The sequence below is a fragment of the Panthera leo genome, chromosome B3 (assembly GCF_018350215.1).
Source record: "Panthera leo isolate Ple1 chromosome B3, P.leo_Ple1_pat1.1, whole genome shotgun sequence".
In the NCBI taxonomy this organism is placed as follows: Eukaryota; Metazoa; Chordata; class Mammalia; order Carnivora; family Felidae; genus Panthera; species Panthera leo.
The window spans coordinates 120,465,814-120,491,897 of record NC_056684.1 but is presented as its reverse complement, the minus strand read 5'-3'; the positions used below and the strand labels follow the sequence as shown (position 1 = coordinate 120,491,897).

Below are 26,084 nucleotides of genomic sequence, written 5' to 3'. Positions count from 1 at the left end.
CTAGAAAATGTTTGTTTTTACCTTGTCACTCAATAATTCATCGCCTAGGCATGTAACCAGAACAGTAATTTTCAAATTGTGGGTCACCAAATCAATTTAGTAGGCCAAGACTGGTATTTTTTTTTCTAACGAAAAGGAGTAACATATATCAGAGTGAACCCAAGAATTTATTTTAGCTTTACATGCACACCCACATACATATTCAAACATGAATTTCTCACGGCAGGCTATTATTCTATGACACCGATTTCAAACATTTTGGAACCTCACCCATAGCAGTAAGAAATACGTCTGACACCACAACCCCAATCTGTCTCTCTTACACACACATGCACACGCACACGCACACACAAAACACGCCCACTCACTCATATTTAGCTGAAAATAAATTTCACGAAACTTAATCTAATGTTACTATATGGTATTCAGCCGCAGTGGGAAAACACCTCTCATCCTAGGAAAACTGGTTTTTTGCTCCATATTTTTTATTACGGTAAAATACACGTAACATAAAATTTCCCACATTAACAAATTTCAAGTGTACAGTTCAGCGGCATCAGGTACGTTCACGATGCTGCACAACCATCACCACCATCCCACTCCTGAGCTTCTTCACTATCCCAAATGGAAACGCTATCCTATTACATAGTAACTCCTATTCTCCTCTTTCCCCAGTCCTTGGCAACCATGATTCTACTTTGTTTCTATATACTCGACCATGCTAGGTACCTCATATAACTGAAATCATATAGTATTTATCTTTTTATGTCTGGCTGATTTCACTTAGCATTAGGTCTTTTTGTTTTTAATGTTCATTCTTGAGAGAGCGAGCAAGCGAGTGGGGGAGGGGCAGAGAGAGAGAGGGAGACACAGAATCCGAAGCAGGCTCCAGGCTCCGAGCTGTCAGCACAGAGCTCGGTGCGGGGCTCGAACTCACAGACCGTGAAGTTATGACCTGAGCCAAAGTCGGATGCTTAACAGACTGAGCCGCCCAGGCGCTCCTAGCGTTATGTCTTCATTCATGCGGTAGCATGTCAGAATTTCCTTCCTTGTCAAGGCCAAATAATATTCCACTGTCTGTATATACCACATGTTGTTTATCGATTTATACATTTATCGGTTTGGGTTGTTTCCACTTTTTGACTACTGTGCATAATGTTGCTATGAACATGGGTGTCCAATTATCTGTTTGAATCCATGCATTCAATTCCTTTGAGTATACACTTAGAAGCAGAATTGCTGCATCACATGGCAGTTTTATGTTTACAATTTTGAGGAACCACCACAGGGCTCCACAGTAGCTACACTATTTTACATACCCTCCGTTAATGCACAATATTCCAATTTCTTTACATCTTTCCCAACATTTGTTGTTCCCTGTTCCCTGACACAGCCATCCTAAGGAGTGTGAAGTGGCCCGGGAACACTTTGGCACATGTTCTCCCAGAGAACAATGCAGTATTTTTCACAATAGCATAAAATGGGATATAATCTAAATGTCCATTAGGAATGTTTAATTGTAGTATACTCACCATATTCATACAACAGAATACCATACATACGGCAGAAAAATAAAAGGATTTTGGCAGCACAAAACGTGAGCGAATCTCAAACACAACTGGGTGAAACTTGTAACGTATAAAATAGGACATTCCATTAACACAAGCTTCTAAAACATGCTAACTAGACAATATATTGCTTAGAGAGCATATGTCTGTCAAAGCAATTTGAAAACAAACCCCAAAGAATGACAAATGATTTTTAAAAAACACTTATTAATATAACAAAAAACCACAACAGGACAATGGTGACCTCCAAGGACAGTGAGAAGAAGACTTTAAAGGTGGTGGTCTTTTTCTTAAAGTGGATGGTAGGTACATGGATATTTGCTATATTGTTTTCCTTCGCACCTTACAGATCTTCTACAAATCTTCTTTCATAGCCATTCAATATTTACTAAAAAACATTTATAACTTTAAAAACCATTTAAACTTTAAAAAGGGGCAGTAAGAAAAAAAACAAACAAAAAGGGGCAATAAGAATCTGCCCTATGACTCCTGGGACAAGGCCAACTTACAGTGGAACTACTGAATCCAGTCACAGGGTCAGAGTAATTTTCAGAATAACTCTGTTTCAACTTTAAGACTGTACTCACTTATTCACATGAAAACTATCTAGTGAGATCATTCTCCAGGCAGAGTATTATTTTAGACGCCAGGAGTACAGAAGTGAGCAAACCAGACAGAAACTCCTGCCCTTGCAAATGTGTCTCTAGCATCAATGGCCTGGTATTTGGAACTGCTGAGTACCCTTCCAACTGATGCTCGAAGGACACATATCTGGTCCCAGAGACAGGAAGGTCAGAAGAGGCTTTGGGGACGGCCAAAACAGTCAGGGCTCTGAATACAGCATCATACCACCCCCCAACTCTCCTTTACCCGAAGCCAGGTGTTTAATTTTTGAAGGAATAGGATTTGTACACCAAAGCCTCCATTCTATCATTCTAATGAAGAAAATCATCTCATAGAAATGAAACCTGGTTTTCAGCTGTGTTCCTTACGTTTTCTTATAACTACTTATGATCTTGAACCTCAGAGAAAATAACCCATTTTTTCTTTTCCAGTTACATTCTTTAAGAGCATATCCAGCAAATTCACTTGAGCATGAGGTACAGACTTACTGGGTCTTCCCTGTTCTGGTGCTATCGAAACAGAAGCCAGTTTACACAGTTTCTCACTAAACTCCAAAGGTGGCTCTGTGTGCCAGACACCTGTGTACGTTATAAAGTCATAAACAGAAGGGAAGTGGAGATAAAAAGAAGAAAACAAAGGTGCTACACTTTCAAGATCTATTTAACGACCTAATGAAAAGGCCTTTTCCCCTGGCTTTTCTTAGTATTAATATAAAGACAAGACAAGCTACTCCCTTCCGCTCTTCACCTCTCTAGCCTTATTAATACCTTTAAATTCAGTCAATCTCAACTCAAAACTTTCTACCAGTGGGGGAGGGGAAAAAGAAAAAGATTTGTGGCTGCATGTTTAAGAAAGAAGCTGAATTCATCACAGTGACAGGGGAGAGTGTTGGCAGAGATCTGAGCTATTTATTCTTTTAGGAAAATCCTATAAAGAATGACACAAGGAAGCCTCTATCTGCAGTCTTGTTCATCACACTGGTGAAGAGTCCGATAACAGATGTATGCAGTAGCGTGATTTAGTGCCAGGAGCTGGCCCCTGATGTGTATTAATACAGCGGCAAAGCGGAACGCACCTCTCTTCATCACTCATTTCTATAAAAGAGGTGGAATCCGAGATGGCCCGATGTTAGGCAGAGCAAGCCCATTTGTTCTACTGACTGATGGTGCGGGCTCGGGCTATGTCCTTCACCTCCATGGGGCACTCGGGTTGTGGATAGAAAAAAAAAAAAAAATGTTCAGTGAAGCAGACCTTAGTCAACAAGTGAGAGGAGGGGTTGAGCTCAGTAGGAGAAATGTTTAATGCCCCAAGTCTTATTTAATACCTCCCAGTACCTTTCCTGATTTGAGTATGGAACAAGGATTTTAAACTCTTCTCAACAGTTCTTGTCTTATGAACAATTAAAACCTAAAAATAGAAGCTAGATATTAAGGAGGGAAAAAAAGATAAAAAGGGGAGATTGTGTTTTAATGTTTTCAATACCACAGAGTGAATGAGGATCTGGGTGGGTTTTGATACAGTCACTGTTTGGAACCAATTCTATCTTATATAACACAGAACACCTGAAGTGTGTAAGAAGGCAGCTCATGAGTCCTAGGGAAACCAGTTTGACCTTGGCACTGCAATTTATCACTCATGTGACCTCGGGGAAGTGATTTAACTCCTGTAAGCCTCAATTTGCTCATGTGTAAATTGGGAATACAAACACATCTACCTTATAAGCTGTTGCAAAGATTAAGTGAAATAATGTATGGAAAGTAATCAGCTCAGGGCATGGCCATGTAGAAATCACTGGAAAAAATTATTATAATTACCAGATCTGTGATAAGATTGTCCAGTAGCCACCCCAAACAGAAGCTGAAAGTCAATTTCAATGTGTACTGAAACTTTCCAAAGTTGGGGGGGGGGGGGGACAGAGTTCCCCATCTTTCTGAGGCTTACTCTTTACTCAGCTTTCAACTGCTCTGATCTAATATAATATATAGTATTTTCTGAAGAAAATAAAATAATCTATGATATACTCAATTCCCTCAGGGTGAATTCACCATCATCAAGAAAATAACTGCAGGTATTTCTGACAGATCCTACAAATAGATATGACCTTTTTACCCAGAGCAATTCATCCTAAACTGTACTGAAATAACACAAAAATTTCCTGATTACCAACTATGTTTAACTACTTTCTCTTAACTCCAAAGAAAAATACCTACAAACATCCGATATTCTCTCTGATATAAATAATAATTATCCCCCCTTTTTTAAGAACAACATACGTAAAGTACATAAATCATTAATGTACAGCTCAATGAAGTTTTACATATGTATAGATTCATGTAACCCTACCTAGCTGATGACATACAGCCTTTCCTAGAAGACTTCCTCATGTCCTCTCCTGGTCACTACTGCTCACCAAAGAGAACCAGTATTTCAGTTTCTAATCAACTGGTTTTGCCCCGAAAATGAACAGGTTTTAACTTGAAAGCTGTTTTTTTAGAGCGGGAGAGAGCATTCGAGTGGGGGAGAGAGGTAGAAGGAGACAGAGAATCCCAGCAGGCTCTGCACCGGACACGGAGCTCAATTCCACAACGGTGAGATCATGACCTGAGCTGAAATCAAGAGCCGGACGCTCAACCGACTTGACCTACCCAGGTGCCCCTAAAAATAGTTTTTAAATAGAAATTCCACGGATAGTAAAGTATTAGCACTCTACTACAAATAAGAACAGTGAGAATGCACTGTACTGTGAACCAAATAAGAAAGTAAATAAATCCATGTGGCTCCCTGACTACTGACTAAACCACCATCCTATCTGGATTTTCATTAACACAGACCTAACTTCCTTGTCTGTGTTAGAACAAAAGCACAGATGACCAAAGATTGCTGATCCAGTGGAATACTGAGATTCAAACTCAAGAAAGCCACAGGACACAGCGAAAAAGCACAGACTTCTAGGTTAGAGAGAGCTGGGTTTGAATTCTTACCATGTACATGACCTTGGGGAAATTACTTTCTCGCGTTCTCATTTTCCCATACAAAATGGGAATAAAAGGACCTACCTTATTATAAAGGTTAGATGAAAAGGTATATAAAACATAATTTAGTGCCTGACACACAACCGGTGCTCAAGAAATGATAACTACATACAGTTACCTGCATTTGGGCTAGACAGAGATGCTGTGGCCACAGGTTTCCGTTTCCTCTTGATGTCACGTGAACATGGGGGTCCCAAGTGTATGTTTGCCTGTCTGCAGATGTGAGAAAGAAAAAACAGTGTTTTCACTTTGTTATTCTTATTGTAAAACATTATGTTCGGCCCAGATAAAATCCCTGACCCATTACAGACATACACTAACAAGACAGGTACCACCCTGTGTCATCAACTGTCAAGTACAAGATTATTCAGGATTAACCATAACTCACTTTTTATGCACAATCTATACCCATTCTAAACTTTTTACCTAATTTCAGAATAGCAGACACTCAAGATTAATTTCAATAAATGTGTTTCATTGCATGCTGATTTTTGTACAATTATTTTTCATAAAAACTATAACTGCAATTGTTCTAAACTCACTAATGAAATACCTACTCCCAAGTGGTAATATACTGAAAAGTTTAATGCTGCATGAACACAGATATTTGCACAGAATTTTAATAGGGATTTTAACCCTTCTATCACTATAATTCTGGATTTTAAGTGTCTGTATCACAAGTTAGGTAAGTTTGATTTCTGTGGTTTTTTTAAATATTAATTTCTTGCTAATAATATATTCCCTCATCAGAATAGTCAGCTTAACTTAAAAACAAGACAGTGAGTGCTTCACGGCTGGAAAAAAGCAAAAGATTGTATGAAAGACAATGGATTGAACGCTGAAACAGCTGGCCTGAGATTTTAGTTGCCCACTTCCTCCTTCCTCTCAAACTAGACAGACCCTACCCGATGAAGGACCAAGTTGATTCTCACCTTTACACAAAGCTTTCCTTGAACATTCGAGGCCTTACTGACCATGAATCATTATTTAACTGGTATACATATATCTTGTTTCACTAATGAGGCTTAATCTCCTTGAGAACAGGGACCATATTTATACTCCTTTCATAATTTTCCACTGATCTACTAACCTCAGCACAAGGCACTTAGCTGATGGCCATTAAATATGTTGACTAGAACTGATACTAATGAATAAAAGTTCTAGAAACCAGTCAATTGTACACTTAAAAGTGGTTCAAACTGCAAATTCTGTTATGTATGTTTTACCACAATTTTTAAAAAATAGCCAGAGTATATAACATATAAAAAGGAATCTAGTAAAATTATACCAGATGAACTCTTAATTGGTAGTCCCAGCTGGGGATCAAGTATCATGGCTTAATAGTCTTTTTTTTTTTTTTTTAATGTTTATTTATTTTGAGAGTGTGTGCACATGTGCTGGGGAAGGGCAGAGACAGAGAGAGAGAGAGAGAGAGAGAGAGAGAGAGAGAATATCCCAAGCAAGCCCCATGCTGTCAGTGCAGAGACTGATCCCACGAACCAGGAGATCATGATCTGAGCAGAAATCAAGGGTCAGACGCTAAACTGACTGAGCCACCCAGGCATCCTTCACGGCTTTATCAGTCTTTTTTTTTTTTTTTTTTTATGAATATAATTTATTGTCAAATTGGCTTATATACTTTATCAGTCTTAAGACTAGAACCTCTGTCAAATCTAAGAGCACCTAGTTAACAAAGTACCAAGACAACTGTTGAATGGACAAATTTTCCTATTCAGAGGGCCCCCAATCTGGCAACTTCCACAGTTTAAAAAGCATGCAAGTATATACGTTCTTTTCTCTAAATGCAAAAGCTTAAGAATCGATTCAATTTATAAACAAAAAAAGATAAGACTTTAACTGAAATCATAAGATTTTCAGAATGCAAAGAACACTACAACAGGCAGAGATTTATAGTATAAAGCCCGTATTTTGGAATACTCCATCTAAGTCACCTTTCATTGATCACTCTCTTCTAAATGGAAAAAGAGCTAACTTTTAAGTATCCCATGAAGAGTTAAAGAGCCCCCAAAGTGAAATGTGAATACAAATGTGTAAAGCAGAGAGAACAATTCATTTTCCATACCCCACCAAAGTCCTGGGAATAAATCAGCATGTTGATTAATAATAAGAAACATAGATGGCAGAATACCAAAGGTAGACTGGCCTTCCATCTACAGAGAAAGGTGGGAATTCCCTTTGAAGTCAAAGCCACAGGCAGAAAAGAGAGTGACCCGACAAAGTTTTGTCTTTTATCAAAATACAGGAATGTACAGAATATGGCTTCCATCTTTTCCACAGATGAGGTACTTGAGTACATGCAGATCCAGACTCAAATTTTCCACTTTGCTCTAATCTAAGCATGCTTCTCCCGAAATACTTCAGACAGACGAGTCACATAAATAAAGAGTAACAGTATATATTCATATTTTCTTCTTTACCTTAAGCTCATTAAAGACTCTCCAAAACTTTTTAGATTAGATGTTAACATCCTTTCTTCAAACTAAGCTATGTTGTTAGATGTCAGGACAGTGGTCACCCCTGAGCTATGGAGTGGAGGGAAGGAGGGATAGTGACTAGACAAAGCACCAGGAGTTTCTGGGGTTCTTTTTGGTAATGTTCCGTGTCTGGATCCGGATACAGGTTATTTCAATGTGACTTCATTATCCTTCATTAAAAAGCTTAGTTTAAAAACCTTTGCAAACAAAATAAAACCCACAAAACATTATTTCTTTAAGGTCAGTGTTTACAAAGTGCCGAATTTTATGAGACAGATGCAAAATGCAAAGTGTAAGTACTCAAAAGGTTTTTTGGTTTTTTTTTAAGGTTTATTTATTTTGAGAGAGAAAGAGAGTGAGCACGAGTCAGGGAGAGGGGGAGAGGAGATCCCAAGCAGGCTCCACGCTGTCAGTGCAGAGCCTGACGCAGGCTCGATCTCATGAACCAAGAGATCATGACCTGAGCCGAGATCAAGAGTTGGACGCTTTAACTGACTGAGCCACCCAGGCACCCCTCAAAAGGGTTTAAAGATATTAATTCTCAGAGTATCAACTTGGGCTGAACTAAATAAGTACTGCCTTTTATATATACACCGTTCATCATTTTCACAGCTTTGCATGTTTGATATATGTCAGTAAGATGGGTAAGGGCCCATATTATCACTCCTTTATTGACCGAGTCAGTGACATTTATCTCACATTTTCAAGAACTGACACATTTGGGAATAAAAAGATGGAATCACTGATATACCAAAATATTTATACTTTTAATCATTTTAAGCAGAAATATGGTGTTTTAAATGCTTATTTTAGTAAAATAAAAATAAATATCACTTACCTATTACTACGCATACAGATTATTATATTGCACTACATCCTGCAGTGTCCTTAGGGGGCTGCTGTGGCCTCACAGGCTCAGGTGATCCTTACGAGGCCCTGTCCCTCTGGGCCATGGTTCTCTGACCCCCACTCTTTCCTTGCTCAGTGATCGTAAGGGCTTTAGGGTCAACTGGCCCTACATTAAATGCCCCCTTACTGCTAAGCCTCCAGCCTGTTACTTGTCTCTGTGGTAAATGATCGACTTCTATCACCCCATTCCCATTCTTAATTATTACCTTGAACATTCTAAATCCTTCAAATTTTGTAAATTCCTCTGTGGTAACTTAGGAAAGAACCTAAGGCTTTCTAAGGGACCCAGGTAATAAAGTTGATAAAGTCAATCACCTTATTTTGTTGTAAAAGTATGCATTGTTACACAGACTACTTCCTTTCTATTCAGGAGCGTTTTTTTGCTTCTTTTATTGTTCACTGTTTTTACTGAGGTGGTGAAAAGAGGCAGTCTCTTCCCTAAAGGACCTTGTAGCCTGGCCCTACTTCCAGCCACACAGCTTTTCTAGTTACAGAACTAGATAACAGAGAAACTGAGGCAGGGATAAAGAGAAGCCATGTTCATGCCTAAAACACAGTTTAATGCTCCCTCCCTCTTAACACATTTCTCTTAAAGACAATTTCCAGGCTGGAGAGCTATTTCAGAAGTTGAATAACATCACATCTTAGGTCTGAGTACAGAAGGGATATATGTCTCTCCTTACGTCCCTTCCTGGTAAAGGTCTGGGAAAGAAAGAAGTGAGACAGTCAAATTATTATAAAGGACAGTAAGACATTTTCCTTCTCTTTAGTTTTAACTGAACACTAGTAATGGCAGAGTTTATAGCTTGGGAAACTCTATTTTCCCCTTTGAGGGCTCCATCTGCCTGGGAGGAACCTTGGAGGACAAAAAGGGAAGAGGACCCAGGAACCTGGAAACCCAGAGCCTGGGGAAAGCACAGAGGAAGCTGGGTGCTCGGCACAAGAGGATTTAAGAGAGACAGGAAACAGAGCCTGCCACGCTGTCTAGCACATTTCGAACACGAGGGCAGCCCTGTTCAGGAGTGGAGAGCAATCCACGTTGGGGGCTGGGAAGGCCCCTGTGTTATATTTGGGAACCCAAGCATGGAGGTGTGCAATGAGCAGCCACCGCCTCCTATTGAAGAGGCAGCTCCAATTTTGGAACCGTCCCAAATAATTCCGTATCAGAAACAGTAGACCTAAAGAATCAAGGAAAGGGGAGAAAAAAAAATGGACTTCCTCCCATACTCACTTTCATTTAAGAGTATTTAACTCCTTTCTGGCCCCCTTTCTTTTCAACGTGTTGCTTCTTTGTGTTACTCAGTTTCTCTGTCTACTCTCACAAGATAGAAACTGAAAAGAGACAACATATACAATCGAGGTCTCTCAAAGGACAGGGAAAGAGAGCCCCCTCCATTGTAGGTAGAAAGGGTGGGAGATTTAACTAGATTTTTTTTAACTCTCTGTCAAGAGCACTACACAGGTGTTTCTTTGTTGCAAATCGTGTACTGTATGTAGGGGAGGGACCTTTCAATTATGCAGGGGGCAAAAAGAATACGTATCAGTTAAGCTAAAATTTCTACCAGGTTAAAATTGAAACCTTCTTCTCCATTGGAACGGCAATGGTTATCAGAATCACATAAGAAGATTTATACAAAATATGCATGTCCCACCATGCTGGGGTGGGAGAAGAATCCGTAATATGCTTAGTCTGAAATTTCTCCTCAGGTAATTCTGATAAGCTTCTATCTGCTGTGAAAATTACTGAGTTAAAAAAATATATATATATGCCAAATTCCCAAAGCCAACTTAGTCAATAAAAGAGATCTAAAAATTTAACTTAATAACAGAATGATAAAATGAATAGTAATTTAAATAAAACTGCTGTCCCCCAGTATACGAGCAATTAACCTAAAGAAAAGACCAGCTATGCCCGTTCTGTTTCATCTGATCGGGGCCTCCACATTCTTGGGGCGCGATCCTTCCACAGCAAGAGTACTTCCCCTAAAAACATCACATTCAGCAGCATTTGCCAAAAAGAACTGATGGGGGAGGGGGGGGTGGTGAGTATGAAAAGAAACACACTCTTTAAAAATCCTTACTTCAGGAAAAGCAACTAAATTCATTTCATAAATGTGAAGGTGAATGCTGAACATTAGCAATTAATTGAAAGAGCATTCTGTATATCCACACATAAACACAACATTTCTATTTTACTTTTTAGTGCAGGTAACTGAAAGATCAGGTGAGCCGTTCAAGCTGCAGTGTTACTTAGGAAACTGGGCAGATCACTATGTCCCTGGGGCAGGAATGTACTTTTAGGGGAAAAAAAATTACTTTGAGAAATACATGCATGTTTAATAGAACCAATGTTGGCAAAAAATAACTGAAGTGGCTGCTTTAGATTTAGAACAAAGATGTTTAGAGTCGCTTCTGAGGAGAGAAAACAGTCTACCTGCCAATGGCAAGTTAATTTAAGAAATAGTTCACCTTCAAAAATCACTCATTTAAAAATCATTGAAAAGTTCACTTTTTAAATATGGGAAATAAAAATAAGATTTATCGTGAAAAGGTATTTATTCGCTGTATTTTTTTCTTAAACACATACAAACAAGTAACATCAAGAAAAAAAAATTATTGATATTTCTAAGGACCAAAGGTCATATATATCATATATTCCAATTATTCTCCTTAATTACTAATCTATTCCCCTCAATTATTTTTAACAAAAATTTATGGAGGGAGGCCTACCCTGTGTAAAGCACTCTGCTGAATGTGGAGAGGGTACACACAAGATGACTGAGCCGAGGGCCCGTCCGCCGGGCGCTCAGGACACAGTGAGGAAGGCCAATGCGTAAAGAATGAACAGATGCCAGACACTGAGCTGTAATCCAAGAACAAAGTGCTAGGGTAAAAGGAAGGAAAAGAGGATCCAATCTAGAGAAATGAAGAAGCCCCTTCCTCACATGTGATTTCATCTTCGGGGTGAACTGACATTGACGAAGCACCCAGTAGGAACCGTCTTCTCAGATTTGCGCACAGGAAAGGGTCCGGGCCTGACACGAGCAGCAGTTAGGGACAGAAAACCACTTCACAATGAGAGGGCACAGAAGAGGCTTCTCTAACAGGATGAGATCCCAGCATTTCCAATAGTGTTTTCACTCAAACCTAACCCTTGACAGTCCGTAACTAAGTGCTCACTAGCACCTGAAAATTCCGTGTACTCTCCTTCCCCGGCCTGGGCCAAGGTTGGCATATCCTGGAGTGGTTTCATGCCATCCACAGGAGCAGAAAAGCTGTGCATCGATTGGAAAGTTGGGTCTGTTACAGTGGCCAGAGAGGGAAAATGCTTTTCGTCACTCCACTTAGGCAGTAAGATGCCAGCCGGCTGAGGGTGCTGTCGACAAGACCATCTGGTGAAGGACAAAAGATTCAAGAGTTGTGTACTCTACGACGGGAAGTTCCAGTAGGGCTGGGCAGCTTTCTGGACAGTATCACAGCAGAAACATTTCCTCACACCTGGCCACAACTCAGGCACTAAAGAGATGGGCAAGGGCCGCTGTGCGTCACAGCATCCCTAGCAGATAGAGGGCTAATAAAAGGTTCTTTCCCCTAAGCCCTGAGGTAAAACCTGAGGCTGTTTACTGTGGCTCCAAAGGTCAAAATTAACAGCGTGAATTGAGTCTTCTTCTTGCTCTTTGAAACTCCTTGTCAAGTGGCACAGCCAGCTGGGCACACAACTCTGATATGCAGATCGTAACGTTTGTGAAACAGATAAAATGAATTACAATAAGCAGAGCCTATCATATTTCAACTCTCTAATGGGCAGAAAGGTCTCTTTTTTACCCAAATAGTGTCCAAATGCCTCCTCTTATAGTCCATTTAAGCCATTTAAGCACCTCAAGAATCTGTACGACATCTCATTAGCAAATGACTCTGGAAGCAGACTCAAAGTTTATAAAACTGCAATTATCCTAAAGACAGGGGAGGAGTAGTAACCATGTAACAAAAATAATATTAGCTACCAGTATGCTAAACAAATATATTATTTCATTTTGATCCCCACTAGCCCCATAAAAATTGATATTTCCATTTTAAAGATGAGGAAATTGAGGTAGAGGGGGGTTAAGTCATTTGCCCAGGTAAAGCTAAGACCCTTACCTGGGACTGCCAGGACCCCCACTAATACGAGATCAGAAACTTAAAAGAAGGATAAATGGAAGCGGTGATACATCACCAAATCGCCACCCCCAACAGAGGAAAGGTCAGGACAGTTGGAGAAAACTGAGAACTGTCACAAGACACTCAAAAACTACAACGGAGGACTTGTGCATCACACAGACAGATCTAACAACTGATAAGTTCTAGTTATGGTTTTCTACAGCAATAATGGAAGAAAAGCTATCCTTCCTGATCAATAAATCTCTCATTTTGGGAAAAGCTGCCTCCAGCACTCGCTCCTTATTACCATTCTAGAACCGTGTCCTTGACAGCAATACCGCTGCCTCCACCAGAACACCAACCACACCATCTGCTGTTGGAGCTGCAGCAATCCCTACCACCGATAACAAGTATCACTACTTTAATGCAACATCCCAGTACCAGTGACCAAAACAACCAATCCAAGAAAGTGGGTTGACAAATTTCTTCCGTGCACCCTGCCGACAAGCCGAACACCTGCCCAGCAAGTCCCCCCCGACGGTGAGTCACAACGTGCTGGGCACCATGCTAGGCCCTGACACCCTGTTCTTCACCTCAGCAGTTCTCCAAGGGAAGACGAGTCCAGCGTCCTACCTCCCCTAAGGAATCATGCACGCAACACCAAATCACAATTACGAAATGGGATTTCCTGTTACGCAAATTACAAAGCACTAGTCATAAAACCATTTGCAGGTAGGGCAATAATTTGTAACTCGGGCCACGGATTAGGGTCACCTGGGAATTTTAAATAATGCCAGTGCCTGGACCTCACCCCAGATCCGTTAAATCAGAATCTCTGGGGTGGGGCTCAACATGGACATATTTTTTAAAGCTTCTCAGGTGATTCAAAAGTGCAGTCAGGGTTGAAAACCATCAAATTTAATTATTTCTAGGGTGGTATTTCTGAAAACCTCATAACCCACAGATCTATTAGGTGGTACAAAGACCACAAAGACTCCCTTGCCCAACGACTGTGCCTGCCTGCCATCTGGGCTGTATTAAAATGACACATCAGTAGTGTTCTCTTAAAATCACAGTCCCATTATTTCCTTGTTTATAGCAATGAAATACTAAACAAGAGAGTACCTGAGGTCATGGCCTCCCAGTGGCCCCCAAGCCTCACTCTGAGAACCAGAGCTGAATAGTGCCAGCAGTGAGGGGGTGACTGAGGGGTCCTCACTCTCTCACAGTTGAGTGTGTGGGAGAGTGGAACAGGCAATGTCCAGGAAGGAAGCAGCCTCAGCTCAGTAACCCGACAAGAGGAAACCTTCACAGTTCAGGCATGATTATCAAACTCTTTGTGCTCTTAAAGGAGAGTAATTATAGGCATGTGAAAAAAGGGAAGCACTCCCTGAGGAACTCTTCCTCACATGCTTCCCAAGAGGCACCAGGGCCATTAAAAATTCCATGATGAAGAGGAAAAACAGCCTGGGAACAGCCAGGAGGCAATACAGCAAATTAATACACCAGCCCTCCTCGGGGAAAGCTGTGATAAAACAGGAAACACTTCTCTCTTCGCAAAATAAAATTATACCATTAATGATAACATAGTCACCACACACACACACACAAATCGTTCTAATGATGGGTGTGAAATTCCCAGGGCTGCCCAGACGCTTTGAAAGAAATCTTTTCCTACTACAAATAAAATGGAACAAGAAAAAGATAAAATTTCCATTCGAAACAGTTTTTAATACAGTCATTCACCTGCCTCCTCCCTGCCACCAACACTCTTTTAACATTCCTTCCTAGACTCCAGGCTTTATTAAATGGTGTCCACGCTGTACAAAGCTGACCATCCAGTTCTGGATCCCATCTCATCCTTCAGCCACACTGGAGCTAGATGGCTTCTTCTCAACTGACCCCTTGCTGGGCAGGGAACTCCTCCCCACCCCAACTTCAAGGGGGTGAGAGGATGCCCTGAGGGCTCAGGATTTCATCACCCACATTTTCTAAAAATTGCTTGGAGGTCACTTGTGCTAGCCATTTCCCACAGAGCCATGGTTGCCAAACTTTATGAACTAGGCACCCTCACGAGTAAAAGATTTGCACAAACACTCTTTATGTATGTAACACATATAAACAGAATCATGTGCTGCTGGATTCTTCTATGTACAATTTAAAACAAAAAACCATTTTTTTAAGGATCAGATAGTGAATGTAAGTTTAAAAAATGTCTTCCCCTACCCCAAACAATGCAACTCACTTTACTTCCAGTGTCCTGGGAATGACACCTAGAAGGACAAGGATAAGCTAGCATTGTCCAGACCCTCTCACCTTGTTTTCAGCAATGGTCTAAAGCAATAAGCAATATTTCTCTATAGCAGACTACACCGGAAGCACAGCCCAGACTGCCTTATGTTTCCAAGTCTGGCCACCAGCACCACCAGCAAGAGAACCAAGACAACGATGTGGATAATGAGATACACAAAGAGACAAAAAACTGACACCCACTCCAGCCAGGATGAGGCTTCAGAGGCAACAGGAGACCTGACTGATAAATGCATGGATACCGATCTCAGCACAGCACGGCACGGGGTCTAGGTAACAGACGTAGAGGGAGGACGGCAAAGAATCCGCTTTCTGCATCAGACACAATACGGTGCTACTCAGAGTCTTCCCAAAGAGTAGACACAGCCATGATTCCATTGGTATGAAGACAAAAAGCTGAAGGACTGCTTTTCTATGGACTGAAATCTTGGTCTTTCAAGCTTGAGGATCACCACCTCTAAGAAACCCCCTCAGCCTCTTAGAAGCCTCTCTTCTGTGCTTCCTGGCATTCTGGCACACACCTTTACACACCTGGCGTTCCACGCTGTAGCTATCAATCTCCACACCTGACTTTCTCAAGAGAATGTAAGCTCCCGAGGGTGGTGCCTACACAAAGGGCCGGGGGCCCAGGAGGCAGTCAGCAAGTGCCGAAGGAATGGACGACGGACAAACAGCGTGCTACTGAAGAGAGGGCCTTATGGAAGGAGTTTATTAATCGTCCCACAATTTTCCACATTCCTAGTAACACCATTTGTGAGGGTCTCTCTTTTCAAAAGACTTTTTCCACTGAAACGCCACTTCTCCAGTAGAAGGTCTCGCAGTTGGTGGTAGGTTATGGTGCGGAGTTTATTAGTATAGCCCATAGTGAAGTTCTCATTGCATCCATGAAAGTATAATTTCTTGTGCCTGTACCCTAATCTTATGAACACAGCCAATTAAGAACAAATCAGGAAGAAAAAAGAAAAACAAACAAACCAACAGCACATCAGAACCTTGGAAAGGAATTCTTTGTGCCACTAGAAATAATAAAAGTTCTACGGTTCAGCCAATTAGCTCCTCTTTTGTGCACAATAACCCTGCTAGGGGATGCTACCATTAAAACCATATTTATTTCCCATGTCACCTAACTCAAGAGAATTTATACTGAGAGGCGTAGGATTCATTCTGACAAACATACCAAATGTCTAGTAAGTGCCAGACACTGTGTTAGGTGCTGAGGATATTATCAGGGAACAAGATAAAACAAGGTCCCTACACTTTGAAGCTTATATTGTAGTGAAAGAGACAGGAGAAAAAGTTGGGGGGGGGGGTGAAACCCAACAAGCAAATCATTATAGACCGTGATAAAGCTTTAGCAGAAAGAAATCGATGAGTGGAGAGTGATGGAGGTGGCCCCTTTACATAGGATGGTCTGAGAGGTCCTCCCAGAGTTGAGATGAGAAGTAGTCAACCGTAAGAAGAGGCTTAACACGGCAGTCTAGGCAAGACAAGCGTGAGGCTTCAGAGGCAGAAAAGGGTTGCTATTTGTGACGAACAAAATGGAGCTGAGCTCTCTAGCACAGCTGGACCTCTCCCCCAGGGAGGAGAAAGGAGTATATGAAAGGAAGCTGGATATGCAGGCAGAAGTCAAATTACGCAGAGTTTTGCAGGTCACGGCAAGGACCGGTAATAACATTCTCTGAAGATGGGGCTTTTAGCACAAGAAATATGAAATACAAGTCAGAAGACTTAGGTCACAGTTGAGACATAAATCGTATACTAGCCGTGAGATCACAGGAAAGGTACTTCAATACTGTGCCTCAGTTTCTGCATCTGTAAAACATCTACTGACCTCTAAAGGTTGTTGTAAAGATCAAATTGGATACTATACACAAACATAGTTTATAATTTGAAAAGTATTATAAAAAAGGAAATGGTATTGTCTGGAAGAAAATCGTCACTAGAAGACTATTACCTGGCAGAGCAGTGCGCTGGTGAACATCTTCGGTGAGAAGCATCAGCCAGAACATCCAAGGAGTAGAGAGGGGAGAGGGGATTAAACTGCAGGGATAAATGAGATTATTTTAGCAAAGCTCACATGAAAAAGATCTGATTCTAAAAGGTGACTTTCTGTTTGATCACTTTGCCCCTTTGACGGTTCGACTCTCTTGCCATATAACAGACACCACTCAATAAAGTTTTAACCACAAATCTAGCATACCTGATCCCACATACCCCAAAAAAGGCTACTCCTTGGTAAATAACAATTTTTCAAAAACCTCTAATGCCTGGTAATTACTTAAATGGCAGAAGATAGCGCTTTCTATATGACATAACAGGAACTTATCTATTGATTATTGGCCCTTGTTCCCAAGAAAACTAGCATGAAACTACCTTTTTCTTTATCATGGCCAATGTTTCCAGTAAATAACTGGTTAGCACATACCAGCTGCAGTGTAGTAGAAACAGAACTTGATTAAGAATTAGAATACCTAACACTTAATTTCAGTTTATCACTGAGTTTTCATACATTAAAAATTACATAATCTCTTTTGAGTTTTACTGTCCTCACTTGTACGAGGGGGTGCACCGCTGTCTTACCTATTTTACAGGATTACCGGGGGCATAAATGAAATATTGCTTTCAGTCGGTAATTCCAGTTTCTCTTCTGTAAAACTTCTAATCATCTCAAAAGGTGGTTGTGAGGGTCAAACTTGGATATAATATATAAAAAAAGTACCTTACTTTCCATTTTCTAGCTTTATTTGGACTTTCCCCAGAATAAATAATGCCCCCCACCCCCAAATTTCAAAACTAAATATATCTTAAGACCAGAAGAACTCTGAATGGTAATTTCAAAAGAACTTAGAAAGAAGCAGGACTTTGGGCAAATCACTTAAATCTTATTTGTAAATAAAAGATCTGGACTGGGTGATCAACACAGGTCCTCTTCTGCCTTTAGATCCTCCCCTGCAAACAGAGCTCGGGCTCAGGATCTCCCAAGCTGCAGTCTCTCACCGCCTTAATGACTTCTTTCTCTGCCCACAACCTGCACTGTTATTTACTTAGTATTTTCTTCATATCAATTATTTTTACTCAGCCTGCCCTTACTATGTTTCTAAGGAACAAGTTTGATATGATGATGACATTTTTTCCAATTACAAATGATAACTTAAAATAATTGTATGGCCACACACCATCTAAAAGCATCTCATGAATACACACCAGTTAGGTCTACCCCTGCTCTGGTTCATTTTGAAAGAGTGTCCTCAAGAGGAAGGTTTCAAGTCTAAACTGCACAGCAATTTAATAAGTCCTAAGTGGTCAAAACACAAAACAAAAAACACTGAGCAACAGTAAGCCTGAGATTTTTACCTACCAGTCTTTATCTACTTTATAACTAATCAAGATAAATCAGCCTCTCTTCCCCCCAAAAATCAAAAGCTTCAAACGTGAAAGGAACGCATCGATAGTCACTGTCAGTAATTTTTAAATGATGACCCTTACAAAGGCCTAGATTTGCCAAGGGCCCTCCGCAGGGGTAGCTGGGGAAAAGACTAAGCGACTACGAGGGCACGGCTCTAAGGCCTTGACCCCACTACTTCACTCACAGCAGCTCTACCTTCTTCTGTCTCCTATGTTCAGGCTTCACCATTGTACTTCTCAGCGTAGGATGCTGGTGCTGAACTAAACCATACGCAAATGAGGTTCATTCTGATTTCTTACTGCAAAGTTCAAAACTAAAATAAAAACAGGATTCCTATGAAATATACATTATAAGTAATAAACTGAAAAGCACAGTTGAACCTAAAAAGGAATTAGCTATCGTTCTTATCAGTGAATATCAGAAAATTTTAGAAAACAGTCCTCTATAAGAAATCAGAATAACGCAGGGAACGGGAACCTTACCTCATGCGCACAAGCAGAAATGTGAGGAAAATCAGAAGCCAATGCTTTATTCTTTCTAAAGAAAAGGAAATCAAATGATAAACTAAAGATGACAAAGAAAAGCAATCTTACCTGGTTTCGTTCTCTTTTCCCAGCTGACGGTAACCAGAAACTAAAGAGAGGGAGAGAACAACAGGAAAGAAAATAAAAGAAGTGGTTGGAAATTATAGAGGAGGAGAAGAAAAAAGGACTCTGGCATAACAAAGTGAAGACACAGAAAGAACTGGGGAAAAGAAAAGACATGGCAGACGTGCACAAACTTCTTGTGAAAAATAACTCTTCAAAGGAAAAAGTCTTGTAATCAAATGGGAAATCCTGGACCCTCTAAAAACAAACTCAAGATTATGGTGTGACACCATAATCTCAGCTGTGTGGTGACAAGAGGATCCCCAAATTCAACAAGAACACAAACCATACCCATATCTTGCCTATTTTGTTAATTACGAATTCGACCAGGCTAATGAGTGTAGGATCATAACTAGACACTGACTTTCAAGTGTGTAGGAGACAAACAGCCAATCACGTTAGGGGACCAGGTTGTCACAAGAAAGGGAGGAATCATTTTCCTATAGCTGCACACAGGCTTTCCAGCTGCACTTACCACAGCAGTTAAGACAAAAGAGATTTCTATTTCTCTAGATAGAGGTCTAAACATGGGAAAAGCATAGGAGAGTATACAGGCAATCACCCATTTTGAACAAAAGAATTTTAAGAGACAGAAAAATGAGGTTAAAATGTAACATCTTGGAGGGGTGCTTGGGTGGCTCAGTTAGTTGAGCGTCTGACTCTTGGTTTCGGCTCAAGTCATGATCTCACGGTTCATGAGTTTGAGCTCCTCATCAGGCTCTATGCTGATAGTACGGAGTCTGGGATTCTCGGTCTCCCTCTCTCTCTGCCCCTCCCCTGCTTTCTCTGTCTCTCCCCCTCTCAAAACTAAATAAATATTTAAAAAATAGATTAAAAAAAAAAATAACATCCTGGAAAGAAAGAAGTAGAACTACCACCGTTTGCAGATAACATGACACCATACACAGAAAACCCTAAGGACTCCACCAAAAAACTGTTAGAACTAATAAATGAATCCAAAGAAGCTGCAGGATACAAAATCAATATGCAGAAATCTGTTGTGTTTCTCTACACTAATAATGAACTATCAGAAAGAGAAATGAGAAAACAGTCTCATTTACAATTACATCAGAAAGAATAAAATACCCAGGACTAAATTTAATCAAGGAGGTGAAAGCCCTGTACACTGAAGACTCTAAGACACTGAGGAAAGAAACTGAAGACAACTAAATGGAAAGATACTCTGTGCTCATGGACTGGAAGGATTAACATTTTAAAATGTCCATACTACCTACAGCAACATACAGATTCAAATTCCAATGGCATACTTCATTGAACTAGAACAAATAATTCTAAAGTTTGTATGGAACCACAAAAGACCCCGAATACCCACAGCAATCTTAAGAAAAAAGAACGAAACTGGAGGCATCACACTTCTTCATTTCAAACTATACTACAAAGCTATAATGACCAAAATAGTACGGTAGGGGCATAAAAACAGACAAATAGACTAATGGAACAGAATAAACAGCACTGAAATAAACTCACATATAGATGGTCAATTCATTTATGACAAAGGAGGCAAAAATATACAGTGGGGAAAAGACAGTCTCCTCAATAAACGATGTTGGGAAAACTGGCCACAACATACAAAGGAAGAAAACTAGACCGCTATCTTACACAATACAGAAAAATTAATTTAACGTGGATTTAGAATTTAATGTAGGACTTGAAAGCATAAAATTCCTAGAAGTAAACATAGGTGGTAAGCTCCTTGACATGGGTCTCTTCTGATTATTATTTTTTTATTTTTTGGATCTGAGTCCAAAGGCAAAGAAAACAAAAATAAAAATAAACACATGCGACATCAAACTAAAAAGCTTTTGTGCAGCAAAGGAAACCATCAATAAAACCAAAAGACAACCTACTGAATGGGAGAAGATACTGAAAACCATATATCCAATAACGAATATCCAAAATATATAAAGAACTCATATAACTCAACAACAAAAAAACCGCAAACAATCCCATTAAAAAATGGGCAGAGGAGAGTGTCCAACTCTTGGTTTTGGCTCAGGTCATGGTCTTACGGTTCACGGGATTAAGCTCCACATTGGGCTCTGGACTGACAGCATGGAGCCTGCTTGGGATACTCTCTTTCTCTCTCTCCCTCTCTCTCTCTGCCCCTCCCCCACTCATGCATGCCCTCTTTTTCTCAAAATAAATAAAATTAAATAAAAAATAAAAATAGGAAGGAAAAAAAAAAAAAAAAAACGGGCAGAGGAGGTGAACAGACATTTCTCCAAAGACATACAGGCCAATAGGCACATGAAAAGATGCTCAATATCACTCACTATCAAAGAAATGAAAATCAAAACCACAATGAGGTATCACCTCGCCTGTCAGAATGGCTATTATCAACAAAACAAATAACAAGTGCTGGAAAGGATGTAGAAAAAAGGGAATCCTTGTACACTGTTTGTGGGAAGTCAACTGGCACAGACACTGTGGAAAACAGTATGGAGATTCCTCCAAAAACTAAAAATAGAACTACCATATGATCCAGCTATTCCCCTTCTGGGTATTTATCCAAAGAATATGAGAACACTAACTTGAAAAGATATATACACCTCTATGTTCACTGCAGCATTATTTACAACGGCCAAGGTATGGAAACAACCTAAGTGTTCATCAATGGATGAACGGATAAAGAACATGTGGTGTATACATAAATACACACATACACAATGGAGTACTGCTCAGCCATAAAAAGGAAGGAAATCTTGCCATTTGTGACAACATGGACGAACCTTCAGGGATTAGGTTAAATGAGTAAATCAGAGAAAGACAAACACTGTATGATATCACTTTTATGTGGAATCTAAAGACAAAATGAATGAAAAAAAGGAAACAAAACAAATTCATAGATATAGGGAATGGACTGGTAGTTACCAAGGGGAAGGGGGTTACAGGGTGGGTGAAAGGGCTCTATTTTATGCTGATGAATGGTACCTAGATTTATGGTGATGATCACTTTGTAGCAGATACAAATACTGAATTATGATGGTGTACACCTGAAACTTATGTAATGCTATATACCAACTTTACCTCAATGTAAATTAATTCATTCATTCATTTAAAAAAACAACATCCTAACTGGAAGCTACTTTTATAATGCAGCACCTGTACATACAAACAGCAAAGAAAGAAAAACTAGTCACGGAAGGAAAAAAATCACTCTCATGGGCTTGGAGTGTTAGCCATGTTAACCGTGGTAAAGCACAAATCTTTAAGATCTTCTCGTTCAGCTTTAAAGACCAATTTCTAGGTTCCTCCATAAAACTTCCCTCTACCTCCTCCAAGGAACAGGCTGGGATAGTAAGTAAATATATAAGCAGCACTTACTCTTTCTGCCGAGGGTCACTAATAATGTGGCCTATCCTCTCAGTACCCAAAGTACTTATGCTGGTCTCCTGAAAAGGCAAGGAAGACAAGAGTGTCATCTAACCATAGAAATAAAGTATGATCTGTCATCAGGCTCACACTTTCCCACAACTGTGCCAGCAACCTCAAAGGCACATGTCAAATGTCAATCTTAAAATCGAACAGCAAGTTTATTTCTTTTTATGGGAATCTATCTTAAAAAGTGTTACATGTGATCCTAGCCTTATTTTTCCCAGTGTTCCAAAAAAGTCATTATAAACCATGTTTACTATATGTTTTAATACAGCGAGTTATTAAAGTATATGGAAATAGAACACTTAAAAAAAAAAGTCCAACAGCAGCCAATTTTTAATAGGCTAGCACACCAAGCTTCTAGGCAAGTATGATTACAGCCCCAATAGCCTTCATAATGGGAAATCTACCCAGGCCTCACTGGTAACACCTACAATCTGGTGACTAATGCATACATGTTAAAGGAATTTTAGAACTTACAAAAATTGCTACCCTGCCTTTTGTCTGTTAAGCATCATCTCTTAAAGTAAAATAGTTTGTATAAATTGGTTCTTAAATTTAGGTTTCTCAAGACTGTAATATGAAAGCTTACCCATAACACCAAAAGCAATTCAGAAACTAATCATCTCCAAAAAATTGGAAAATGGCAGAAGGCGCTCACCCTTCATTTAACTTGAGTATATTTACAATGAATGTCACCACAGTACCTGGGGAAGGGTACCAATGATACACAAATAAGAGGTACCCACATATGAGTAAGTGTGAAGATGAGAACGCATAAGTCACAGGCATGACTGTCAAGAATGTGAAGCCTGTTATTCAAACACATTTGTTTCTGGGAAAACATTATGATCGCTTTTCATTTATGTGGATCGCTAGTTCATTTGTGTGGACTAAGCCTAAAATATTAGGGTACGCATTTTAGCAGAACTGACTCTAGAAAAATTAATTTGAGGTCAGATTCTGGGTGGGAGTGGAGCTAAATGAAAAGGTTTCACATAGTGTATTCTTCACATTTTTCCTCCCTTAGGCACGTGCCTCCTGGTCACAGACACAGCCATAGTAGTGGGGCCAACAGAAAAGATGGGTGAAAAATGAGCTATTTGTTACTGCAGAAAAATTATTAACTTAAAGTGCCGTAATGTTTAAATTTACAGTTTATTACTGTGTAAATTACAAGCAGTACTTTGCGTAATTAGCAGCTCGCTGGCAGGGAGCGGTGAATGAAACTCATTATTTATGATTATAATTTAGAAAAAGAGAAGAGAGATGGGGGAGGGGGAGGGGGGGCAGAACAGTGACCTCTGCTAGAAATGACAAATATCCCTTTAAGGTGATGAAGATGAATGAAACAAGTAAATATTATCCTATTCATCTGAAATTCTTGGAGGCACGTCCAAGAGGCCCTGGAGTTTCCTTCCAGGCAAACTAAAGGGAGCCTTCAAGACGAAATGATTTACTTCCACAAAAGAGGAAGGCTCTTATTTTACAGGAAATGAAACAAAATAAGGCAGACAGTAAGGAGAACATTACCCTTCCAGCCTAACTAATAAAAAGTAAAACCATCCCTCTGTTCCCTACTCCCAACCTCCTGCCTCCCTCTACCTCATGTACTCCTACCCTGTTAGCTGGCCCATTAAGTAAGAATAAGCTCCCAGGATAGCAAAAGCAGCGTTTTATTTTCTGTAAAATAAATGAGCCAAAAGAAGAAGGTATAATTCTTCTAATAATCAAATGTCTTTCTAATGAGAGATCTGAAATTAAATTTAAAGATAAAAAATCTGAGTTCATCTGGAAATAAATAGCTTCATTCCTTTTACATAGCTAAAATCTCAGAAATCAACTCCCTATTTCCACTACAAAACAGTAGCTCCCTAAGGGTAGCCAGGCTATGGCTGTGATCACTATATACCTGGCCTGGCACAGAGCCTGACACATAGTAGGCATTCTAAATGCATATGCAGTGAATGCAGTAATGCTCTGAAATGCCTCTCACTTGCTCGCTCTTAGCCCACCACCATCTTCTCTAACAGGGTATGAGCCCCAGTCTTAACCTACTTTCAATCTCAAAGCTAGAGTAAAAAATGAATTTAAAAAATTTTTTAAACTTGAATTTAAAAAGATAAAACAAAAGTACAGCTGGGTTCAATTCTCTATTCTGCCACTTCTGCCTAGGTAGTATCAGGTAGAAGGCAATACCTTCTCGGTGCCCAGTGCCCAGTATAGTCCCTGGCAAGGGCAGAACTGAATAAAGGTAGATATCCCTTCCTTGTGGCCAAGGAGCTTTTAAAAATTGAGAACAGGTTTTCTTTCAGGTTTTTTGGGGTTTTTTTTTAATGAATTCTAGAATAAAAGACCAAAGTTAGGATAGAAGCATTCATGAATTCAGGAGGAGTTATAAAGAAGCCAAGACTATTTTAACTTCCATAATATAATAATATAAGATTAATCAAAAGAGGAGAAGAGACAAGATCAGGCCTATAGATTTACAGATAAACTGTCATGGCAGTGTTTGCTCTGTCAAAATTTCTGTATGAATTAAGCTTCATCTCTTATGTGTGTATCCATTCACATCCTACATAAGGTTCTCTCTCGTGAACTTGCAGAAGACTCCAGTTGGCTTAATTTACTCCAGGGAGTACCGCAGCACCTCTGATTAGCAACAGGGTGCACAAATCCTGTAGGGAATACTATCCTCCCAGTGAGCCCAGTAGACAGTGAGAGCTGTCACCTTCCCAACAAGCCTTCTTCGGCCCTTTCTGAGGCATCGAGCTGCAGCTCCAGGCAGACGATTCAAGCGAGCATGATATCCTAAAAAACAGAAGAAAGCCCTCAGAAACCGAATGCAGAAGATTCATTAGCAATGATGTGCTTCTAGCACACTACAGGCCTTCCTCCCAGGATCTTACTAGACTGACCCTAAAGCTCGTATCACTAGGCTATCCTCCAAGGATTTATTATTCCCATGTGTTTGTGGTATGATCTTAGGCGTGTCATTTACCTCTGACTTAGGCATCCTCACCAGTAAAGGAGGGATAATCACTGGCTCAATCCTGTCTCACAGAGCTCATTTGAAGACTCCATGAAACGGCACACGGAAGGTACTTTATAAACCAAAAACACTACACAAATAGAAGACATTATCCATAATTTCTAATTATAAATTAAATGCCAGTTAGTATCTCAAAAACACTTTATGCCATAAAATAACAGTAAAAATAGCCTGTATAGTAAAATCTCATTTTTCTAATTACTGCATGCGTTCCACACCCAAAAAACACAACTGGAAGAGTCCACACCAAAATGTTATCTTGACACCGTCTCTGGGTATGGAATTACAGGCCATCTTAAGTTGTTCTCCTTATTCCTCTTTGTGTGTATTTTAAGTGGTCCATAAAGAACTTTCAGCAATGGTCACTGAAATGTTTGATGGAAGGTGTTAAGGTAGCCAATGTGTGCCTAAGCCCGGCAGTAATCTTTACCAAGAGCCCACTATTTTGAGAAGGACTTTCAATCACCCAAATTCATCTTAACAAATTGCTATAGGAGTTTATAGC

At 40.0% G+C, this 26,084-nt stretch overlaps 1 protein-coding gene across 7 annotated transcripts in view; it reads right to left on the bottom strand.

Annotated features, from left to right (window-relative positions):
* The window catches only part of GPATCH2L (G-patch domain containing 2 like), a 74,886-nt gene that overhangs the window by 24,219 nt on the left and 24,583 nt on the right, over window positions 1-26,084 (bottom strand). For 6 of the 7 annotated variants that reach the window (XM_042943863.1, XM_042943868.1, XM_042943867.1 and 3 more), the window contains 5 exons: window positions 25,259-25,338; window positions 22,477-22,544; window positions 18,967-19,021; window positions 17,033-17,118; window positions 5,343-5,437 (listed from right to left, as the gene is read on the bottom strand). In XM_042943863.1, coding sequence (XP_042799797.1) covers window positions 5,343-5,437; window positions 17,033-17,118; window positions 18,967-19,021; window positions 22,477-22,544; window positions 25,259-25,338 — 384 coding nt within the window. Of the gene's footprint in view, window positions 1-5,342; window positions 5,438-17,032; window positions 17,119-18,966; window positions 19,022-19,077; window positions 19,118-22,476; window positions 22,545-25,258; window positions 25,339-26,084 lie in introns of all 7 variants that reach the window. The other variant, XM_042943869.1, reaches the window with a different exon arrangement.